Consider the following 21,487-nt stretch of genomic DNA (forward strand, 5'->3'; position numbering starts at 1 on the left):
TTTCAAAACCTGCACTCTGAAGATGACTTTACCTAACTACCCATAACCTGAAGATTAATTCCACACGTACAGGTACACCGTGAGAATTCTAACTTCATGCAGCGTACTACATAGATGAAGAAGAAAAAAAGGTAGCACCAAAGTAATAAAAACAAGAGTCCAGTTTAGGCTACAAAAGCTATTAACAATTTACAAGAGGCAGCAACACATTGAATTTACATTACATATCACATATTCCTGGGGAAATGGCTGCTCTTGACGCTACATTTTACTAACTTAGTAAACCTCAAATTACGGAAACAAGAAATTCCCGAATGATAGAATGAAACTAGAGGACTGTTATTACAAAATTGATCAGGTCAGCGGGAAACTAGACTATCCTAAACATAATAAATTTCCCAGCAGTTAAAGCTACTAAAAATTGACCACTCTAGTCTGGGCCCAATGTTTCTTTTATAGGTTCCCAGAAGCTATGGTCTCATCTCTTCAGTCATACACCAATGGCTCTCTTCAATCATCTACGAGTTCCAAATCTGCACAATCTATCTAGTCTCAGGTTTTAGCATTCTTGAACATCTGTCAAGAGAACAAGATTACATAAACACATGACAAAAACTATTGAACAGTGTACTGGTAATAATCTAGCAATAAGGCTGGTGTATCACCAATTATTGGTTTACACTTTAGTGATCACCATCACAAATATCATCTGCTGTTAACTGGTAACTAGTTAAAACAGCAAGAATCTGCTACTTAGGTTATATAGGTCAACTAACCAAGATCCTCCTTTGCTGCTTGTCACAAATGGAGAACTTCACAACTATGGTTTTGGGTGTATAATGTGATCAATTATGAAAATGAGTACCTTCATATTGACTAGCAGAAAGACAGCACTAACGTGCCTGTCTGTATTTCTACTGTGTTTAGTATGTCTAATTTATTGCATTTATTGTCTAATATTCATCTACGGTTGGAATGGAACTACTATCGAAACCAAGGAATTGTGCACAAATTGTCAACGGCTTCCTTCATTTGTTTGTTAATTTTACTTTCTCTGGTCACTATTATAAGCAAAAAAAAACATTTTTTAGATTCATTGAATAACTTATGTATCTGGTCAATAATAAAGACAAGATGCATCAATTATTCAATTAACCTAAAATTCAATTAACCTAAAAAGTTGTTTTTTGCTTATAACAGTAACCGGAGATGGTATATGCTAAAAAGGGTAAAAAAATTGGAAGAAAATAAAGTCATATCAAAATCTTGTATTGTCTTTTATATATAGGTATAGATACACTATAAGTATCCCTAAACGATAAATATCAATACAGCAAGCAGGACACCTGATTTATTTATTATTTACGAAGATTCTCTATTTAATATACTTTGAGAGATTCATTGTCTCTTTCTTGTTAGCAAAAAATGAACGTTATTATTTAGTTTAGTTACATTAACAGTTGAAGAAAAGATTGCAACAGACCTTTATCATTCAAATCAATGGGAAGGGTAACTTTTGGCTGGTTTTCAGCTGAGCCACTGGAAACTAGAGGCAGTCTAGGCTGTGGTGGAGAGTCAGTGCTACTACGACTTGAATTCCCATTTGAGGCATGGAGCTTCACTGGAAGGTTCAAATACATCTCAAAGTTAGATGAAGTTATGCCAGTCAGTTTCTTGCCCTTCGATCTTCCCCTAAAAAGGCAGAGTAATAAAATAAATCAGCGGGCATTCCTTAAAACTAAAAAAGTGGTAACACGAGGGATGTAATTGATGTCAATAAACAGATGACATAGTACTGCAGATACCTGTCCTTTCGCTTTTCAAGATATCGCTGCAGCGACACTTTTCTGCTTGCCTGACCCTCTACATCTTTTATAAAACAAATAAATATTACCGATACTTAGGTTCTCATAATTTGAGGTATGGAAGCTTGATACACAGGGCTTTCAGTTTAAAAAGAAATTATTCTCTGTAGCTCTTAGAAATTCTTGTAGCTTAAGTTCAATATCATACCACCATGTCAGTGCAGGTTAAGCATCATTACAAGTTACATATCAAATATTTTATATTCTACCAATTTAATACATACATCAAAAGGCTTCCTCTTATACACTACTGCTATAGTACATTATAGTAAAACCCACAAGATTTCTTCATATTTCATTGCTTTAAGAATTACGTACAAGTTCTTTTAGCCAGGTAATATACGGGTGCACATGCTGCCCAAATACATAAATCACTATCAATCTCGGGTGAAAAAACACAACACGGGTACGAGTACTGGAATTCACAAAAACGCATATTTTGTACATGCATGGAATCTTGAGGGGAAAAACTACCGTAACTGCTGAATAGTAGCACCGGTACTGACACATGATCAATTTATAATTACATTGACATATATTGCAACAGAGGTGAAAATCTAGAAATACTCCTGTACTCTAATAGTAGCAATTTTACTGGAAGACATGCATGATGGTTAAAAAAAGCATGAAGCTCGTGAATTCCAAAGTGGGGCTGACATCCAAAACTAAGGTAGAAAAATAGCAGTAACTTTATAACACAAGGAAAATAGTAACAAATAACAGCAAAAGCTTTTTCCACTAGATAGGATAGAAAACAGGGATCAAATGGTGTATTGTGTTCTTTCAATAACAACTCTCTAAAGTCAAGTACGTGAATTTTGCATTTCTTTATTTTAAAGATCACAATAGCATGACTTAGGATGCCAAGAAAAAAACAAAGGCCCGCTTAATTGGAATCATCTGTAAATCTGCAAGTAGTCTATCAACAAATTATCTACTTGGAATTATCTGTAAATCTGCCAAAAGAGAACACAAGATAAAATTCTAGAGCAGACTGCAAAAGTTTAAACACTTAATTGTCCCTACCAGCATCACGAGCTGTGCTTCCTTTCTCCCTGTAATGCAGAGGGTATTCCACCATTTTATCTGTAAAACCAAATTTGGAACACCAATTATGAAGTTAAACATCTTCTCTTCCTGACTAGATGCCATGATTTTAAACGAGTAAAAATGTCGAGTTTGTTCATCTAGGAGATGCATGCACTCAATAACTTTAATTCAAAAATATCACTTCCTAACTTGTAAATGTTGCCATGATTTTAAACAAGTAAAAGATGTTGAGCTTGTTCATCTTCTAGAAAGAACTCAACAGCTTTAATTCAAAAAATCAGTATTCGCAGTGAATTTAATCATAACAATCAAAACAATGTATATCCAATGATTTTTGCATTAATTCAAAAATCTCAGTTCCTAACTTACAAATGTTACCATGATTTTAAACAAGTCATTGATGTTGAGCTTGTTCATCTTATAGGCACAAGAACTAAATAGCTTTAATTCAAAAAATGGGTATTCGGAGTGAATTTGGTCAGAACAATGTCTTCACATCCCAGTGATTTAAAAACCGGCTCAGACCGGTTGAACCAGGAACCGAAAGGATAATCGGTTCAAGTCAAATATTAGATCGGCCATGCTATCAAGCTATCAAACTGGCGTGACCTGGACGAACCAGTATAACCCGGCGACTCGGCAGTTTTCCTAAAACCAGCCGAGCCACGCTTGACCAATTATAAAAATGGTCAACAATTTTATGTGTTTTATGAAAAAATGAAATTTGATAGTGCAGGGATCTTACTCCCGTGTGGTTATTGAAAATAGGTGTTCTAGGTCACCAACAAACCATGTGTTGGATTGTGATAATTGTTCACTTCTTATTTATTATATTTAAAAAAATCAAATGCAAAAGCTCACTTTAATTCACATTTTAACTTATAATTTATCTTTAAAAAAATTATAATTTAACTTAACAATAAACTGTGAAAGTATGTGTTTCTGATTTATTATATTCAAAACTAAATTACATATATATTTAATACATTTGTTTGTAAATATTGATGTGACTATGTCATAGTTAATGGATTTAGATTTGAAGAATGAACTTTTGAAAAAAAATAGAATAGTAACCTTCTGCAAGTGCTTATCATATACATTAACGAATTCTTTTAAGTTCCAGAAAAGTATGCATGAAAAAAGTAATTTGTTTGATATTAGAGTGCTACACTTCAAAGAAAAATTAAGCATGTTTTCTACCCAATTGCTAACTACCTGTTTGAGCAACTTGAAGGATTGCTGTGTCAGTAGGGAAGAGGACTTCCTTATCAATAGGTAAGTTGCAAGGAGAAGCCCAAACTGCTGCATTTTTATTTGAAGGATTATCCTGAGGAAAGGAGGACGGACATGCAGCAGCAAGCTGCATGATTGATCGTGCCTGCGAATACAAGTATGGTTAATTATTGGAAGGTGAAATTTAATTGATGTATGGCAAGATATTCATGCAAGAGGACACATCTTTACCTACCTTATCCGGCGAGACTCCATCATAGACATTCACCTTACCACAGTAGAAAATTGTCATTTGCCCAAATGACCCACTAGGTGTGCACCCTCTGTGCTCACATCAAATTTACAACCAATGTTAAGAACTTGAATGGATAATTAACAAAACTAACATTGGTCTACCTTCAGTCATATTTTACACAAATTTATTGAATTTAAATTATTTGGCATTTTGAGTAACTAAATCACTCTTCATACGAAAGCAGATAATAAACTGAAAGTTCTGCACACTTAACCACTACCCCAGACTCCTTCCAACAAAGAATGGCATAAGTGCAGTTTTTAGTTTAATGGAATCAACACTTTTTTCAGGTAGAGATGACTATGATTACTACCGATTGGAACTGAAAGAAATTCCACATTAACAAAACTGGCAATTTACTACCATATTCAATTATTCATTGTTGAAGTTATGAGCTATTGACATTAAACCAACACAGCGCTTGATATATTTTTTCATCTAACTTGTTCTTAGTCCTTTAATATACAAAATGATCATGCTTAACCTAAAATAATGATTTGGGGTTTTCCTTCTCTCAGTTGATATCTAGCACCCACTTCAAACATGATATCTAAAGTAATAATTAAATGGAAAACTTGAAAATTAAGCAGCATGAGCTTGTCAGTACTTTGATGGCACTAAAACCCGGCATGAAGAGAAAACCGTAAACAACAATTAAATATGAGAAAGTAAAAACAGTGCAAACCCAAAATATAGATGATATTAAAGTTACAGATATCTAGATATTTGATAATGACAGGAAGAAAGAAGCCACAAAATACATACATCCCAGTAACAAAGAAAAGCTCAAACTGACCCTAAATATTTTCCATACACTCTACAAACAGATTCACCTTCCCTATCAACACACATTCATCAGATGCCAAAAATCATCTCCCACTTCACATAAAGCTATAAAACAATTTGCCAATTTCCCAACCTAATTCTAAATAAATAAGTAAATAAAAAATCAAAACTTTAATGTTTCAAATAACCAAATTATACTATCATCAACTCATCTAATAAGCACCCTTCACACTCACTAAACTTTAACCATTAAAATTTTACTTTTTTTTTCCCAGAAAACATCAAATGCAAGAACATCAACCCTAGATTCTGAAGCACCAACACTTCAGATGTGAGGCGTGTATGTCTGACACGCATCAGTGTATGTGTCATATCAAACAATGTGACACCAAAATGTGTAATTACATTCGACCATTTCATTTTTTTTATTAGTTTTCGTTTCGGTGTCTAACAAACAAACAAAAAAAAAAAGTTGTCATCACAAAAAAAATAAACGACATTAAAAAAGCCATGAGAGAAAAATGGAGAACAGACCCGGGAGGGTTAACAACGTTGGCATCGTTGGTTTCCGTGGGTCTTTCAGAAACAGGTGAAGTAGATTTCTGAAGGTCCAAAGCAGTATCTTCGGGATCCAAAGCCTTCGGCGGAGGTTGAGGAGGGTGGTGGTGGAGTTGGCGGTGAATGGCAGAGGAGACACCAACGCCGACGGTAGCCGGGATATCATCGTCGGTAGGTTCTAGAAGCGCTTTGAGAGAAATCACCTGCTGGATCGCCTGTGATTTGTTCCAGGAAGGCCTGCGCATCCCTGTACGAACACGTGTCGTCTTCTTCACTCATTTTTTTAATTAATTATTTTATTAAATAAAAAAATCTACAACCCAATTAATTTAATTACATTAAATTAATATTAAATATAGAAAGTATGAAGCATTGGAGTACAAAAATTAAATGGAAGTTGTTCTCAGGAGCCGGAAACCATGGAGCATGAGAGGATAAAATGGAAAAAATAATATTAATTTATTTTTTGATGTTGAAAGAGAAAGAAGAAGAAGAAAGAGAAAGAGAAGGTTAGTTGTTACCTTTATCTTTGAGGAATCTGCGACAGTCTTCGCGAGTGAGTTGAGAAATGTCATCTTCAGTGAGTTGGTTAAGAGGTCTGTCGAGGATGGATCGGAAGGAAACGGTGCTTCCGCCGTTCATCGTTTCCGATTCCGGCTACAGAGGGTAAGTGGGACCATGTACAGGTATAGAATTTATGAGATGATGAGAGAGAGAGAGAGAGAGAGAGAGAGAGGGTTTAGTGTAGTGAGGGAGTGATGGGTCAAGAAGTGTGAAGGGTGTGTGAATGAATGTGTACTACTACTGTTGCAGTAGGGTCTTTGGGGGGAAAGAAATGTGACCGGAGGGGCTTTTTTTAGGACTTGTGATGAACCCTAAGCTGCCACGTATGCTTTTCTCTTCATTATTAGTACTAGTTAATTAATCTCTTCTTTTTTTACAGCGTTGGAGTTTGCATCACTTTCTAATTTCATTTCAAGACAAGATTGTTAGTTTGTGACTTCTTGGGTTAATGAAACAAGGGGAATGCTTAAAATAAATTATTTTTGGTGAGAAAAAAATATTGGTTAAGAAAGAGATAGAAACAAAGTCACGTAAACTCAACACCCATGTGTAATCTTGGACTATTGGAAGTGCTACAAACATGTATGTATCTATATGGGTCAATTTGAAAAGGTAAGGATTTGTGATGAGAAAGATCTAAAAGTGTTGTGTATGATTCACCAACGAGACTAGGAGAGAGATCGATTTCTTGTACTTCAAACCATTTCACAAAAACACGTCATTTATTTATTCATTGGTATTATCTTTTTTAATTTTAGTTTGAATGTAGAACAACAGTTGATGACAAAACTCTCTAAAAAAATTTAACACTATTTCATTTCTAACACTCAATTCGAAGTCAAAACATTTGATTACGGGGAAGTGATCCTTTATTATAAGATGTTTTTAAAGGAAAAAACTGCATAAAATTAAAGGAATGTTTATAGACAGTAAAATGATTTTCCGTTTGTTTTGTGAGTTTAACTCATTTGGTAATGATATCGTATAATATATGCAAGGATCAAAGTTCGAACTCCAAACACCTCATTAATCACTAACTCACCTATTTACCTTAAAAAAATGAATTTATAACCATTTCGCTACTTGACAAAAAAAATTATTTCCGCTTTCTACCAATAAATAAATGATGTATTTTTATAAAATCATTTGAAGTACAAGAAACCCATCCCTCCTCCAGTCTCCTTGGTGTATCAAACACTACACTTTTAAATCTTTCTCACCGCAGGGTGTTACTTCCCTCTCTTCCGTTTAAAATCTACCGCCTTCTCTCCCTCCTCCTTCCTTCTCCCTCCTCCTTCCTTGAATCAAAGATGCCCAAAACACCTACGATTAATGAACCATGATCCACCACCACATCTCTTCTTGCTCTACATAGTTGAATGCTCATTTGTTGTTTGAGCTCGAAGGTATTTTATGTTTTGGACTGATGCACCATCCATCCTCACTCAATTTTTTTTAAAGTAAAAAACATACAATGCTTCCACTATAAAGTACAAAACATTGTGTCTATAAATTTTACGCAATACGACTCCAAAAGACATCAACTGACAATTTATATTTGTTAGCCATTAATTCATGCCAACACGTGACGAGTTAAAATATAGATTGCTCTTTGAACACCTAGTATTTGCTCCTAGACCATTCAAAACACATTGAATGGTAGTTAATTACCGTCCAAGCACTTTTTAAATCGAAACGGATTTAAAAAGTGATTTTAGCTGATTTAAGAAGTGCTGAACAATAATAAACTACTGTTTTGCAGGTGCTGGGAGCAAATGCTAGGTGCCTAAAAAGCAATCCAAAATATTTTCATTCTTGACCAAGTTGGGCCAAATAATGTAAAAGAGCAATGATTTTATGCTAATCAAACTCTACCATTTACTTTGTCAATTCAAAAGCTATACCCTTTACGACGTGCGGGGCTAAATGGATTGTTCATGGATGATTCACATATGAATATTAACTTTTAATGCAATTTGTCCGTAAAGGTAGCTTAATTGTTGGATATTAAGACATTACAGGTAAGAGTTGGAGTTGGAACCATCTATCTTATTTTTTCCATGTTTAAAGTGTGTGAATTTAACCACTATGCTATATAATAAATGAGTAGTGTTAACTTGTGCCCTTATGGTACATGTTAAGAAACCAAAAAGAAGAAGTATTCTCTAAAATTTTGTGTATTTAATTGACTAAAAAGTTAAAGTACTCCCTCTGTCCCAAATTATAAGCAAAAAAACCCATTTTCTTTCTTCCAAATTATAAGCAAAAAAGACCAATTTTTATCATATTTAATTATGTTGTTTCAAAAAAGTAAATGCAAAGTGCATTCAATTTGTTCTCTCTTTCATTTTCTCAATAACTAATAACAATGAAAATTATTTTTACATCTTCCTATAAAACTTATTTCAAGGATAACACAAGAAACTACTCCCTCCGGTCACATTTATAAGCAAAAAAGCACTTTTTAGATTCATTCAATTCTTAATGTATTTGGTCAATATATAGGTCAAATACATTATGTATTCAATGAACTTAAAAAGTGCATTTTTGCTTATAAATGTGACCGGAGTGAGTATGTTGCAAACTACTCCCATAATAAGTGTGATTTTTTTTTTTGCTTATAATATGGGACGGATGGAGCACATTGCACACATTCCAATAAATTATTTTTATACTTGAATAATTAACTTGTGCCTTAAGGGCACAAGTTAACATTTCCCATAATAAAATTAAAAAAATTACATAACATTTATGAAAAAATTAGGGTTAAATATGTTTTTTGTTCTTATAAATATACCAACATTTCGTTTTAGTCCCTCTAAAATTGTCTTTCAACTTTTAGTCTCTATAAAATTTTCAATCACTACTTTTGGTCCCTGTTTTTAAGTAATTTTTTTGTATTTTTTAATGAAATTGTGCAGAAATGTATAGAATATTGTAAATATCACTCCAAAAAAAATAAATTTTTTTAACGAAACATAAGTTAAATATGAATTTTTTACTGCTAAAAATATAAAAATTGATATTTAATTCATGTTTTGGTAAAAAAATTCTAATTTGTTTTGGGAGCGAACCTTATAATATTATAATTTTTTTTACAAAATTTTATTCAAAAATATTAATTCTACATTAGTTTACTTTAAAGTAGGGATTAAAAGTGAAGATGAAATTTTTTTGGTGGACTTAAAGTTGAAGAAAAACTTTAGAAGGACTAAAACAAAAAAAATTGACAAAATTATAGGGACCAAAAATATATTTAACCCTAAAAAATAACACTGATCACTCAAATATAATGTGATGTCTTTACCAACTGAACATGATCACGATGACGAATATATATGTATTACTACATATCAAAAAATTATATTTTTAAATAAATTAAATTATTGGGTTAATTAGCGGACTGATTCATCCCATCACAAGCCAAAATTATATCAAATCAACAATTTTCTTGGCTGAGTCAAATTAGAACAATATGATTACTTTGTTAATTTTTGTTACCACATACGACATTGTATGGAAAATCTAAAAATCATAGTGTCATTTCATTCATGGTACACAAACTCTTCAATTTTCAAAAATACATTTGTTATGAGTGTTCTCCCTCCCATTTATGAGTGTTCTCCCATTTGCATCATCTTTTCAAAGCAGTTGCTTCTCCTGATCCCCGTACTCAACCGCCTGTGCGTGTCGTTACTTGGATTCAACCTAACTTTGGCTTAGTGGCTCTTAACATAGATGACAACATGTTTTTTTTTAATATAATTTGGGCGGTTTTGACGGTCTTATCCGTGATGATACAATGTCTTTTCTGCATGGATTTCTCACCAACATTAGCAGACCTTTCATTCAACATGCTGATATCATGGTTTGAATTTGTGTCGGGACTCAGACTATAAGCAAGTGTTGTGTCTCTCAAACTCAAGTATTGTGGTTGACCTTGTTCATGAAGGTTTAGATGTGTATCACCAATATTAAAATTTGATATGGGCTATCAAACAATTTTTGCCTATAGATTTGGTAGTTAACTCGCAACACACTTTATGTGAGGGTAACGTCTAGAGCTGTAAAAAATGGGTTGACCCATTAACACATATTTTGGGCAGGACCGGGCCTACAAACTAGCCTAAAAATGCACTCAGCCTTTTTTGGCCCAACTCATTTGAGCCATACAAAGTGGGAGCTGGGCTGGGCTGGCCCATCGGGCTTTGGGCCGGCCCATTATCAATATTTCATTTGATTTTTGTTAAACTTAATAAATATGAATGAATTTAGCCTTAAAGTTTTAAAATTTTAATTTTTATAAATTATTAATTTGATTGAATTGAAAGAATAATCTAGAGTTTAATTATTATTCAATGTTAATGTAAAAATTATTTACATTTTTACGTCCGTCCATTAATATTTTAGCAAAAAAATTAGTGGTGAATAACTAACTAATACATAAAAAAGAGTAAATAGATTTTTTAAAAAAATAAAATAAAACATAAACGGGTCGGGTCGGGTCGGGTCATGCCACACACGGACCGGGCAGACTATATAATTTGCAACCCAATTATAAATGGGTTGGGTCGGGCTGGACCATTTATACAGTCGGGCCTCTTGGGCCGGGCCAGCCCATTTGACACCTCTATGTTGCAACTAACTTTCTAACTAAGAAATGTGCTCTAAGCGACAATGACTTTGTTGTCTTCTATGAAGCCCCGCTTGACATGTCATCTATTTTCTTAACGGACGTCGTTGGCGTTGAGTTCATTTGACTCTAATTGGGTCCTCTTCTTCTTTTTTCTGTCCTTTTTTTTCCCTTTTGTTACAAAAAAACTCTTCAACTTGCTGCTTCAATAAATCTAAATACACTGTAAGCTTCACCTTTAAAATTGATTTTGAATTTAAAAATATATACGGACATTCATCACTTTAGATTCAACTATTTCACTCAAAGCCATCTTCGTAACAGAACCAATCAGATATATACAGACATTCATCACTTTAGATTCAACTATTTCACTCAAAGCCATCTTCGTAACAGAACCAATCAGTCACACTAAACCCATCTCACAACCCCCCCCACCCCCCCACACACACACCACCACACACACACACACGCTACTGAAGCAAGTGCTGGTGTGTGAAGGCATAAACTAGTAACGTTGTGACTCCCTTTCTTTCTATGTGTATCTATAACTACACAGAACCTAAAATCAGGAACCATTTGTACATGCCTGGATTTACAGGCAGACCGTCAGGAACCGTATAAATGTTGACTGTTCATACCATCCTAAAAGTGTCTATCGTTCACACCATCCTCAAAATAGATGTACGATTTTGTGGAAGATACGACGGTCAACAAATATATCTCATTGTTTATTTATTTATTTATGATTTTTTACTATATTTAAATTTATAATCTTAATTTTCACAAAGTCACTTCAAATTATATAATATGAACGTAGGCCATTTAGAAAATTTGGAGAGCATGAGACATGAGTAGGGTGGAAAAAAAGAAGAAATACTCCATAATTTTTCCTTCAACGCTCACTAGAGTTAAATTGTATCAACAAAATGGTGGAAATTGAGTCAAAATGAAGGGAAATATTGATTATAGTTAAAATGATATCAATATGCATGATTCAAAATTTAAATCGTAGGAACATGATGTGAAATCAATATGAAAAGAAACAATTATTTTGTTATAATATGATTGTAAATTTGTAATAAAACGAAGAAAAAAAAAATGTAATTGCAACTTGGCGTTGAGTATATAAAATTAGGAAAATGTTAACTTGTGCCCTTGAGACACAAGTTTAGAAGCTAATTATAGAAATTAATTTTTGGAAATTGTGCATTTAATGCTTTGAAAGTTTAAAAATTTATTTTTTTAATACAAAACTTATGTTTTATTTCTTTTTTTAGATCCTTAACTTGTGCCCTTAGGGCACAAGTTAACATGACCCATAAAATTATAGTAAATAGCTGCATTTCCACATGATCCTGGCTAATGTGTTCAAAATTGATCTTTTATTGATGTATGTTGTCAAAACAAAGCAATAAGAGGATATATCATTATTAACAACGAGTAAAAGTTTTGAACTTCTGTCTGACCTAGCTCATATTATAATGTTGATATTATTAAGTTGTATATATTTTGTTGTTACTCAAACTCCGACTTGATCATTTAAAATCAACCATTCAAAACAATAAAAACACTCGGGGGCGTTTTGTTGAAGCAAGTTTCAGATTTACAGGACAAAGAATATGGTTTGAGACTGGTTTCTTGTTCTTCTATTGTTTTGAATGATCAAAATTAAAAGTTGCAAAAAAGAGAAAAACTTAGGAGGCTAAAATGTGGTTGTTTTAATAGAGGTCAAAATCGCAACTAATGCAGAGTTAAGGGGCAAAAAATACGTTTAAACCTACCTAAAACAAGTTAACATTTCTTTTTTTTTTTGGCAACTTTATACATTTTAGTAAAATAGTTACACCGCACATTCTCAGTATTAAAATATACTCCATCCATTTTAAAATGAGTGTCGCTTTAGCTAATTGCACACAGATTAAGGAATAGAATGAAATAATCATTAGACATAACACTTTTACTAAACTGCCGTTACTTTATAAGGAAAAGACAAACTTAAAGTTGCATTGAAAATTGTGTGAGAGAAAAGTTGGAGTATTTGTTGAAGGTAAAGTTGGAAGAAAAAAATTAAAGTTGTATTGAAAATGTAAAGTGATATTCATTTTGAAATAATTTTTTTTGTTAAAGTGGTATTCATTTTGAAACGGAGGGAGTACTAATTTCTTCACTTTATGAGGAACAAAGAGATGAGGTATGCACTATGCAGTAAATTTAAATGCTACTACAAGCCTACTAGCTACTACCTCGTTCGTTTGCCCTGTAGAAGCAAAACAAAAGCCATAAATTGAGGCATCTAACAATTACTGGTACTGAATCACACAATGTGACTTGTCCATACATGCTTTAAATTCAATTCTGGATACTGCCACGGTGGTAGGTTTAGGATAGGCCTGCTGCACCTGTACAAAGATCATATACCTTTGGGTACATTGATTACAACTTGTTTCCCTGCTTTTTACTCTGGCAAATGAATTACTCACGCTGCTTAATAGGAGAAAACATGATTGAAACAAACATGACTTACTAGGAATCATATTATGAATCAAGCAAGATTAAAACAAATGTGATAACCATATGTTTGGTTTGGCGTCACAATATGTAAAATCACGGTAAAAATTTACGTTAACGTCGAAGCACTACTTTATAGCTTTTGCTTTTCATGTCAAAAAACTATGTAATCGTGCGGTGACGGTGATGAAAAGCCAAACCAAACATAAGAAAGGGCGCTGTTTCTGGTAGGAGACTTGAATAGGTCTCCTGCGGTAGGAGACATTAAAAAGACTGATTTTTTTTTTATAACAAAAAATGACATGTGTTACCGTTAGATTGACGAAGAGCACTGATCTTACCATATTCCCTCCACACTAGATTTTTTTTTTTTTCATTTGGTAGATCTAAGAGAGAGATACGTGTACTGTAGCAACTGGGTTGTTGCTGCTCTTCTCATGTAATTTAATATATGAATCAAACATGATTGAAACAAACATAATCAAACAACTGTTTCTTCATGTATGAATCTCAATAATTTTCTATGTGGTATACATGATTCACTAGGATGATTTAGTACTCATGAATTTCAAATAATAGAATGGCGTGTGTTGAAAAAGACATGTGAGAGAATGTGGTTTTAACCTTTAGAATTGTAAAAATACAAATCAAATATATAAATACTCCCTCTAGTCACTAATCACTGTTATAAGTAAACAAAATTTTTATAGATTCATCGAATAACTAATGTATTTAACTTATAATATAAATCAAATACATCGGTTATTAAACAACTTAAAAAAAAATTGTTTATAATAGTGACCGAAAAGAGCATTGTGATGGAAGTTAAACAATCAATTTTTTAAAAATTATAAAATGTTATTTGTAATATAAATTTTTTATTTACAAATTTCATCTTTTGACAAATTATCTATCGATTTCTTAACAAGTGCTCAAAAAACATAGTATTTTAACACCAGTCATTTTTATTTTTCAACGTCACTTTCATCTAAGTATAATTAATGCTAAAATGACTGGGGTGTTTGTTCTCTGTAGTGTGGGCGTATCCAATTGAATTTATGAGGCCGTTTGTGCACAGTACTGATTTACACATGTTTTTTTCCGGATGATTATACTATATACGCAGTCATTTCCTACTTTTTCATGAGTAATTTATTTATCTTTTTTGACTGAATATTTGTGCTGTAGCAGCTACTTGCGAGGCTTGTTATTGGATTATTTTCTTATATAAACCACTAAAAATTTAGATAAGCGAGTCTGAAAATGAGTAAGCAACACTGGTGGGGTTAGACCAAATGATCAATTCTTCAAGAAGATATAAATTTAATATTTGGAAAACAACTTTTAATCAGACTTTACCGATCTTTCGACCTAGATTTGGATTACTATAGTCTCTTTTCTCTCATAATCGGAGGTTCATAGTCACACAGATAAAAAGAAGGGAAAAATAGTCTAAAGAAAAAATTTCATCTTGGAAATGATGCATTCAATGCATTGAAACTTTATAAAGTAACTTTTTCTTCTTAAAATTTATGAATTATTTCTATTTTTGTATTATTTACAAATGTTCTAAGAGCATCTACAGTAGGGATCCTTACTAAATAAGTATCACTCCCTGCTAAAGACTCTCATTGGAGGAAGAAAAAATGAGTTCATATTAAGCAACGAACAACTATATAAGACCCTCTCTCTCTTAGACAACTAACGGATCCCACGTTTAAAAGAAGTAATAAAATATGTACTACTTGGTCCCACTTGCAAAAGAAGTAATAAATTATTTCTCACATTCTCTAGCTTAAAGCAATTCCTCTTAAAGTTAGTCTCTTCACTTGCGCATGCTTATCAACCGTATTCATACTAAGGATAATTTGTTTCAGAGGGGGGTTATTCATAATAACGATAAAAGATACTCCCTCCGGTCCTATTTATAAGAGAAATTTGAGTCAACAAAAGTGGATGTATCTAGTTCAGCTTTTTAACCAGATACGTTAACTTTAGTTGACCAAAATTTCTCTTATAAATAGGATCGGAGGGAGTATTTTTGTTTAATGATGTAAAGTTAGTATGACCTATTTAAATACTCCCTCCGTTTCAAAATGAGTGTCGTTTTAGGTGTTTACACACATATTAAGAAATGCAATGATTAAAAGAAAGAGAAGGGTTATTTTACCAAATTATCCTTATTAACTATTGGTTAGTTTTAAAAGTAATACTTTGGAAGTAGTGTGCAGAGTATTAATTGGAGGGTACAATTGAAAAAAAAAGTTATTATTGCATTGGAAAGTGAAAGCGACATTCATTTTGAAACAAATTTTTTTGACTAAAGCGACACTCATTTTAAAACGGATGGAGTATTTTTCATTCGAGTCCTTATTAATGTATTGGTATTTGAGTCATTAAGTACTTTTGTTAAAAAATTATAAATATTTAATGAGTCTATATAAGTGGATTACCATCGTAGTAGATGCTTTAAGAACATTTGTTGAACAAATAAAATAAGGCTAATGTTAACTTGTGCCCTCAAGGCACAAGTTAAGAAGTAAAAATAGAAATGTTTTGTTGTAATTAATGTATTTGAATTTAATTTTTTGACTTTTAACTAATTGAATGCACAAAATTTAAGAAACAATTTTTACTTTTTGGTTGTTTAACATGTGCACTAAGGGCACAAGTTAGCATGACCCATAAAATAATGGTAGATAGTGTATTGATTGCATTCGGCGGAATTGTTTGTCCCGTACGAGACAGCGCCCTGTCTATACTCACAATCCCATACACGTACATATTTACACAGGTGCTGTTGCTATCGACCAGAACATCTCATTAACTCTTAGTTCTGGATCTTTTTTGCTCACTTGCGTACGTTTACTTTGGTCATTCATTTGTATATAATCATCATCACTTATTTTCCTAAATTACTACGGTCGTACTTCCTCGATCCTAAGTTAACGATCATTTTTTCAAAAGAATGTCTTAAAAACAACATTACTTCCAACGTACTAGTTTTGATTGTTTTTTGGCTTCATAGTTGTACCATTTAACTTATGTTATATGCATTCTTCTTCGTAAGTTATTATGTTTGCTTTGCATGTATGATAATGAAAATACATCAATTTAATATGTTATAATAATCCCTCTCAAAAATGCAATTCACTTTCTTTTATTTACCATACTTTTAATTTGAATGAAATTATCAAATGGGATATTTATTTTAGAACAAAGGAAGTATATATACAAAAAATCAAATTGGATAATTTTAAGTGTTTTTAAGTTGTCTGCATCATTAATGATTTCGTTATAAGTGTTATTTTTTCCGTTCTAAATTATATGACGTTTTGAACATTTCACACGTATTAACAAATGTAATTAATTTTTTGTGGGAAAGAGATATTATGAGTTGTTTTACAAAATTGTCTTTAATAAATTATATGAGAAAGATAGATGAAAGAATTGAAAGAAGAGAGAGTAATAAATAGTTAATCTATACTATATATAAAGAAAACAACATCTTTCAACTTTTTAAGTCTTACTTTTTCTCTTTGCTAAAATGCCCTCAATTTTCAATACAAATAACACATGTAATAAACACATATAAATATTAAAATAAAAGTGTAATAAACACAAATGTCCAATTTTTTCCTTTATCATTTAAAAAGTGTAACAAACTAGATGAGTGTATCTATACTCACTTTTCATTATCCAATTATACTCTTAAACAACAATTTTTTCTATAATTAAGATTGTTGTTGGTGTCATTAAAAAAATAAGAATTAGATTATATTTTTTTGTTATATTGTTGGTTCCATTGAAATAGATGTTAGTTTGATTTGTTATAATTTGAAAGAAAAAATATTTATATTTTTACTTTTAATGAAAAGTAAAATTTTTACTTTTAATGAAAAGTAAAAATTTTACTTTTAATGAAAAGTAAAATTTCATAAAAAACACCGCTCATAATTTTGAAACGTTAACGCAATAAAAAGAGCGGAAAGACGGGCACGTGGGTGGCCGTCTTTTCGCTAGTGATATAATAAGAAAAATAACATTAATTCTTCAATGGTATTATAAAACGACATATAATTTGAGACAAATTTTTTTCAAAGCGACATATAATTTAGGACGGAGGGAGTATTTGTTTCTTTTGATAAAATTGAAAGATATCCCTTTAATTGAATTTCAATTTCAATTTTGGTTTGGTTTGGAGTAGTACTGAAGTTAGGGGTGAACATGGGTTGGGTTGGGCCTACTTTGGCCTAACCCTTTAGCCAACGAAAATTGCTTTTCTGACATACAAAACTTCATAATGACATATGTAAATGACGTTTTTACCCTCAACGGTAGTTAACTACCGCTGAATTTATCCGGCGGTAGTTAACTATGAAGGTGAGAAAAACACAAGAAGGGGGGTTGAATTGTGTTTTTAAAAAAATTCTTCGTTTCTCCTAAACAACTGAATACACTGATCAGAAGCTAAGTGAGACAGCTTCTGAAGTGATGATCAGAATCTAAATGCAGCGGATAAAACAGAGAGAGAGAAGAAGAACAACACAAAGCAATTATATTGGTTCCTTCCACAATCCGGAAGTAGTCCAGTCCCCCTTGCACTTCCAAGGAGATTTCACTATGAGTAATATCTGATTACAAATGCTCAAGCACACAAGCAAGAGACTTCCAATGCTCAAGCACACAAGCAAGAGACTTCCTTTGCTCAAGAACACAATCAAGAGACTTCCTGCTCAAGCACAATTGCAAGAGACTTCCTAACTAAACAAAATTACACAGAAAATTGTTTAAGTTTGAACACTTGATATACAATCAGAGGTGCTCACAATACAAATCAGATACAGACTCAATGGACTTAAGAATTTCTAAGATATGACTATAAGACACAGAAATTCTAAGTGAATGCAGAACAATTTCAGCAGAGGTTTGGTACTTGTGAAAATCTTGTGAGTCTTTCGTTCAGCGTTCTTGCATTACCAAAACTCTAAGTCTTCACTCCTTTATATAGTGGTGTGAAAGAGACGTTGTGAAATTGCCAGCACACCAAAGAGTCGTTGTTGAAGCTTGATCTTTCACCAATGATATATTGCCTGATTTGGTTGTTGTCCTATGAAGAACAAATTTGAATTCCATTCCTTATCCAAAGGAACATCTATGCAGGCAAAACCGTATTCTGGAGCTGTTTTCTTGTCCTGTAGCGTGGACACAAAACAGAGTAGTGGAGAACGTGGTTGTACACTTCGTACAAAGTACAATGTCAACGCTTTCGTCCAAATTGCAAGCACAAGCCTTCAAACACCTTTGAAATGACCGTTGCAAAATCCACTAATCCTTTGTTTGTGTTTTCGAATCCAATAGACAGCTTTTGCATTGATAATTCTTCAATTCTTGAATCTTTTGCAAATCCAGTTGAGATACAGCTTCTGGCGAAATAGCTTCTGACGAGGCAGCTTCTGATGATTCAGCTTCTGATGATATGACTTCTGCAGCTTCTGATGATGCAGCTTCTGATGATATGACTTCTGGACTTCTTGTCTTCAGGAGCACTATTCTTCAGGAGCACTAATCTTTCTTTCAGAAGCGGCTTAACTTCAGGAGCGCTTTTTCTCTTCAGTAACAAGTTGCCTTCAGGAGCGTCCAAGCTTCAAATTTTTGTTGTTTCCTTTGCTCTTTATTTGCTCATTCAGAACCAATGATGATGTAACTTTTTAATTATGGTCCTGTACACTTGAACAAATATTAGCTAGTCCAATTTACAATTTTTAATACCTTGTTATCATCAAAACTCTTTAAGGTTCATTGTTAAACACATTTTGTTCCAACAATCTCCCCCTTTTTGATGATGACAAACAAAAGTATTTAAAATTGATCAATTGTTGTTAATCTAATTAACAAGTTGACTTTGGGGTTCTGAGGTTTGTAAGCTCAGAATCTGAGGTTTGTAAGCTCAAACTCCCCCTGAGTCTGATAGTCTTTAAGGTGAGGTTTGTAAGCTCCCCCTAAGTTCTATCCAGGTTAATTAAATTCATTTTTCGCACAATAAAAATATCAGAGCTTTAAAAAATTGAATCATTGAAAGAATTAACTTATAGATAAGAAGAATGGTTCAATTAATTTTTCTTGAATTTTGATACTCCTTCGTTCGTTCATAGCTTATACCAATAAGGTAAAAAATGATAGAAGTTTTTCAAAAAATTTCAAATGCCATTAATGGGGCTCAGAGCCTTTAAATACTTGTCCACATATACTCCCCCTTTTGTCATTATAAAAAAAAAAATTAAAATAAATGTAAGCATAAAAGACAAAAAGATATGAGAAAAACTCAAACATGAGAGAGTATACGAAGCAATTTACTAAATAAATCAGACCAAAGTATATGAACATGTATATACAATTATCAGAAGCAGCTAATCAGTCAGAATCAGTAAGCATTCAGAAGCATAGAGAAATAAAACAAGATGGTTTCAGAAGCAAGGACTAAGAATTTAAAACAAACAACAAACAAAAATAACACAAAATGTGTGCAACTAAGGGTTGGTTTGATGTTGTTTCTTCATCTTCTCCATTTCTTCAATTTTCTTCTGCAACAGTTCTTCAAGCTGTTGTTGCCTCTGGAGAAGAGCCTGTTCCCTTTCCTTAGCTTCTTGCTGCTGCTGTGCCATCTGTTTCTTCAGAAGCTTACACAACCTTGCTTCTCTGGTCAAGTAGGTCGTTTCTGAGAAGAAAGGCTGGTTTGCCAGGAGCAGTGTAGAACTTCTTACTCTGAGACTCTGATTCAGATTTTCCATTAGCCTTCTGACTGATGCTTGCTTGACTCTGATGCATTTAGCCTTGATCTCTTCAATAAGCTCAGCTGCCCGGTTCTGAAGAGATGCCCAGGAGTCTTCATATGCACTTGTGAGATCAATTGTCCTTCTTTGATCCACAAGATTATGCATTTGACTCAAGATAGTGAGTAGCTCAGCATTGATATATCCAGATTCCAGGATGTTTGTGGGTGGATGTTCAAGGGTTTCAAGATCAGAATCACTGATTTCCAGGTCTTGAACAGGGTTAGGAACTGGAATGGTAAAGAGTGTTTGTGTGTTTGAAGATGAGGGCTGGTCAGAATCAATGTGTGCGGTAGAGGTTGAGGCTTGGACATTGACTTGAGAGATGTCAACATCCATGGGAGTTGGTTATGGGGAGTGTTCAGGTAAAGGTTGAAAGTCAGTTTCAGTTGGTGGTTGTTGTGGGGAAGTTGATGTTTGAGTGTTGAGTTGGGGGTCAATGGTAGCTATTGGTGATTGTGGGGGTGTTGTGGGTTTATGTGGTTCAGGTGTTTGTTGATGGGGGTTTTCTGAAACAACATTTTCAGAAGCAGCTGCTTCTGGAGTTGTTTCAGAGGCCTTTTCTGAAGTAGACTCAACATTTTCTGGAGGAATCATGTTGAGAGGTTGAATGTTAAGAGGTTGAGGGTTAAGGCGAAAGATAGTATCAATGACTCTTTCTCTCTGCTCAGCCAGTTCAGCCAACTTCTCATTAATTATGTGACCAACTGGTTCATAAGTAGTTGACTGAGAGGGCTTTTTGTTGGTTTTGGTTGATGTTGACTGGCTTTTTAATGGTTTTTGAAAAAGTTGAGCTAAGGGTATATCATCATCAGAATCATCAGGATCTGATAATGATGTGGATGCGGAATCTGATGATATATCAATTACCTTCTCTGGTTCAGGATCAGAATCCTCTTTAGCAGACTCACTGGTCATCTGCAACAGTTGCTTGGCTTCTGAAACTACTGACTCTTGTAGCTCAGCAGCAATTTCCAAGACCTTTTCAGCTGCTGCCTTCTTCTCTTGTAACTCTTTTAACTTCAAATCAGAAGCAGCTTGAGCTGTCAAGGTGATATGAGGAAAATCCTTGGTCCTCCTCAAGGCTGGCTTCCTCTTCCTCTTTGGTATAGCAGGTTGATCAAGAGAAATGCCAACATCCATGATCAACCTGGAATCC

At 33.3% G+C, this 21,487-nt stretch overlaps 1 protein-coding gene across 3 annotated transcripts; it reads right to left on the reverse strand.

Moving 5' to 3' along the window:
- Window positions 1-143: 143 nt before the first annotated feature.
- LOC146958574 (protein TIFY 4B-like) lies at window positions 144-6,559 on the reverse strand. Of its 3 annotated transcripts, none has more exons than XM_085740101.1 (8): window positions 6,309-6,559; window positions 5,764-6,034; window positions 4,384-4,471; window positions 4,131-4,293; window positions 2,892-2,951; window positions 1,806-1,863; window positions 1,484-1,692; window positions 144-576 (listed from the first exon to the last, which is right to left on the reverse strand). In XM_085740101.1, the coding sequence occupies exons 1-8, from the start codon at window positions 6,427-6,429 to the stop codon at window positions 560-562; spliced, it is 987 nt and encodes a 328-aa protein (XP_085596227.1). In that variant the 5' UTR covers window positions 6,430-6,559; the 3' UTR covers window positions 144-559. The 3 variants fall into 3 exon arrangements, with proteins under 3 accessions (XP_085596227.1, XP_085596226.1, XP_085596225.1); XM_085740100.1 differs by having other exon boundaries at window positions 1,806-1,869; XM_085740099.1 differs by lacking the exon at window positions 144-576 and having other exon boundaries at window positions 1,449-1,692; window positions 1,806-1,869.
- Window positions 6,560-21,487: the final 14,928 nt, after the last annotated feature.

This window comes from Medicago sativa, chromosome 1 (assembly GCF_051527215.1).
Source record: "Medicago sativa cultivar Bolivia chromosome 1, Bolivia_mono, whole genome shotgun sequence".
In the NCBI taxonomy this organism is placed as follows: domain Eukaryota; kingdom Viridiplantae; phylum Streptophyta; class Magnoliopsida; order Fabales; family Fabaceae; genus Medicago; species Medicago sativa.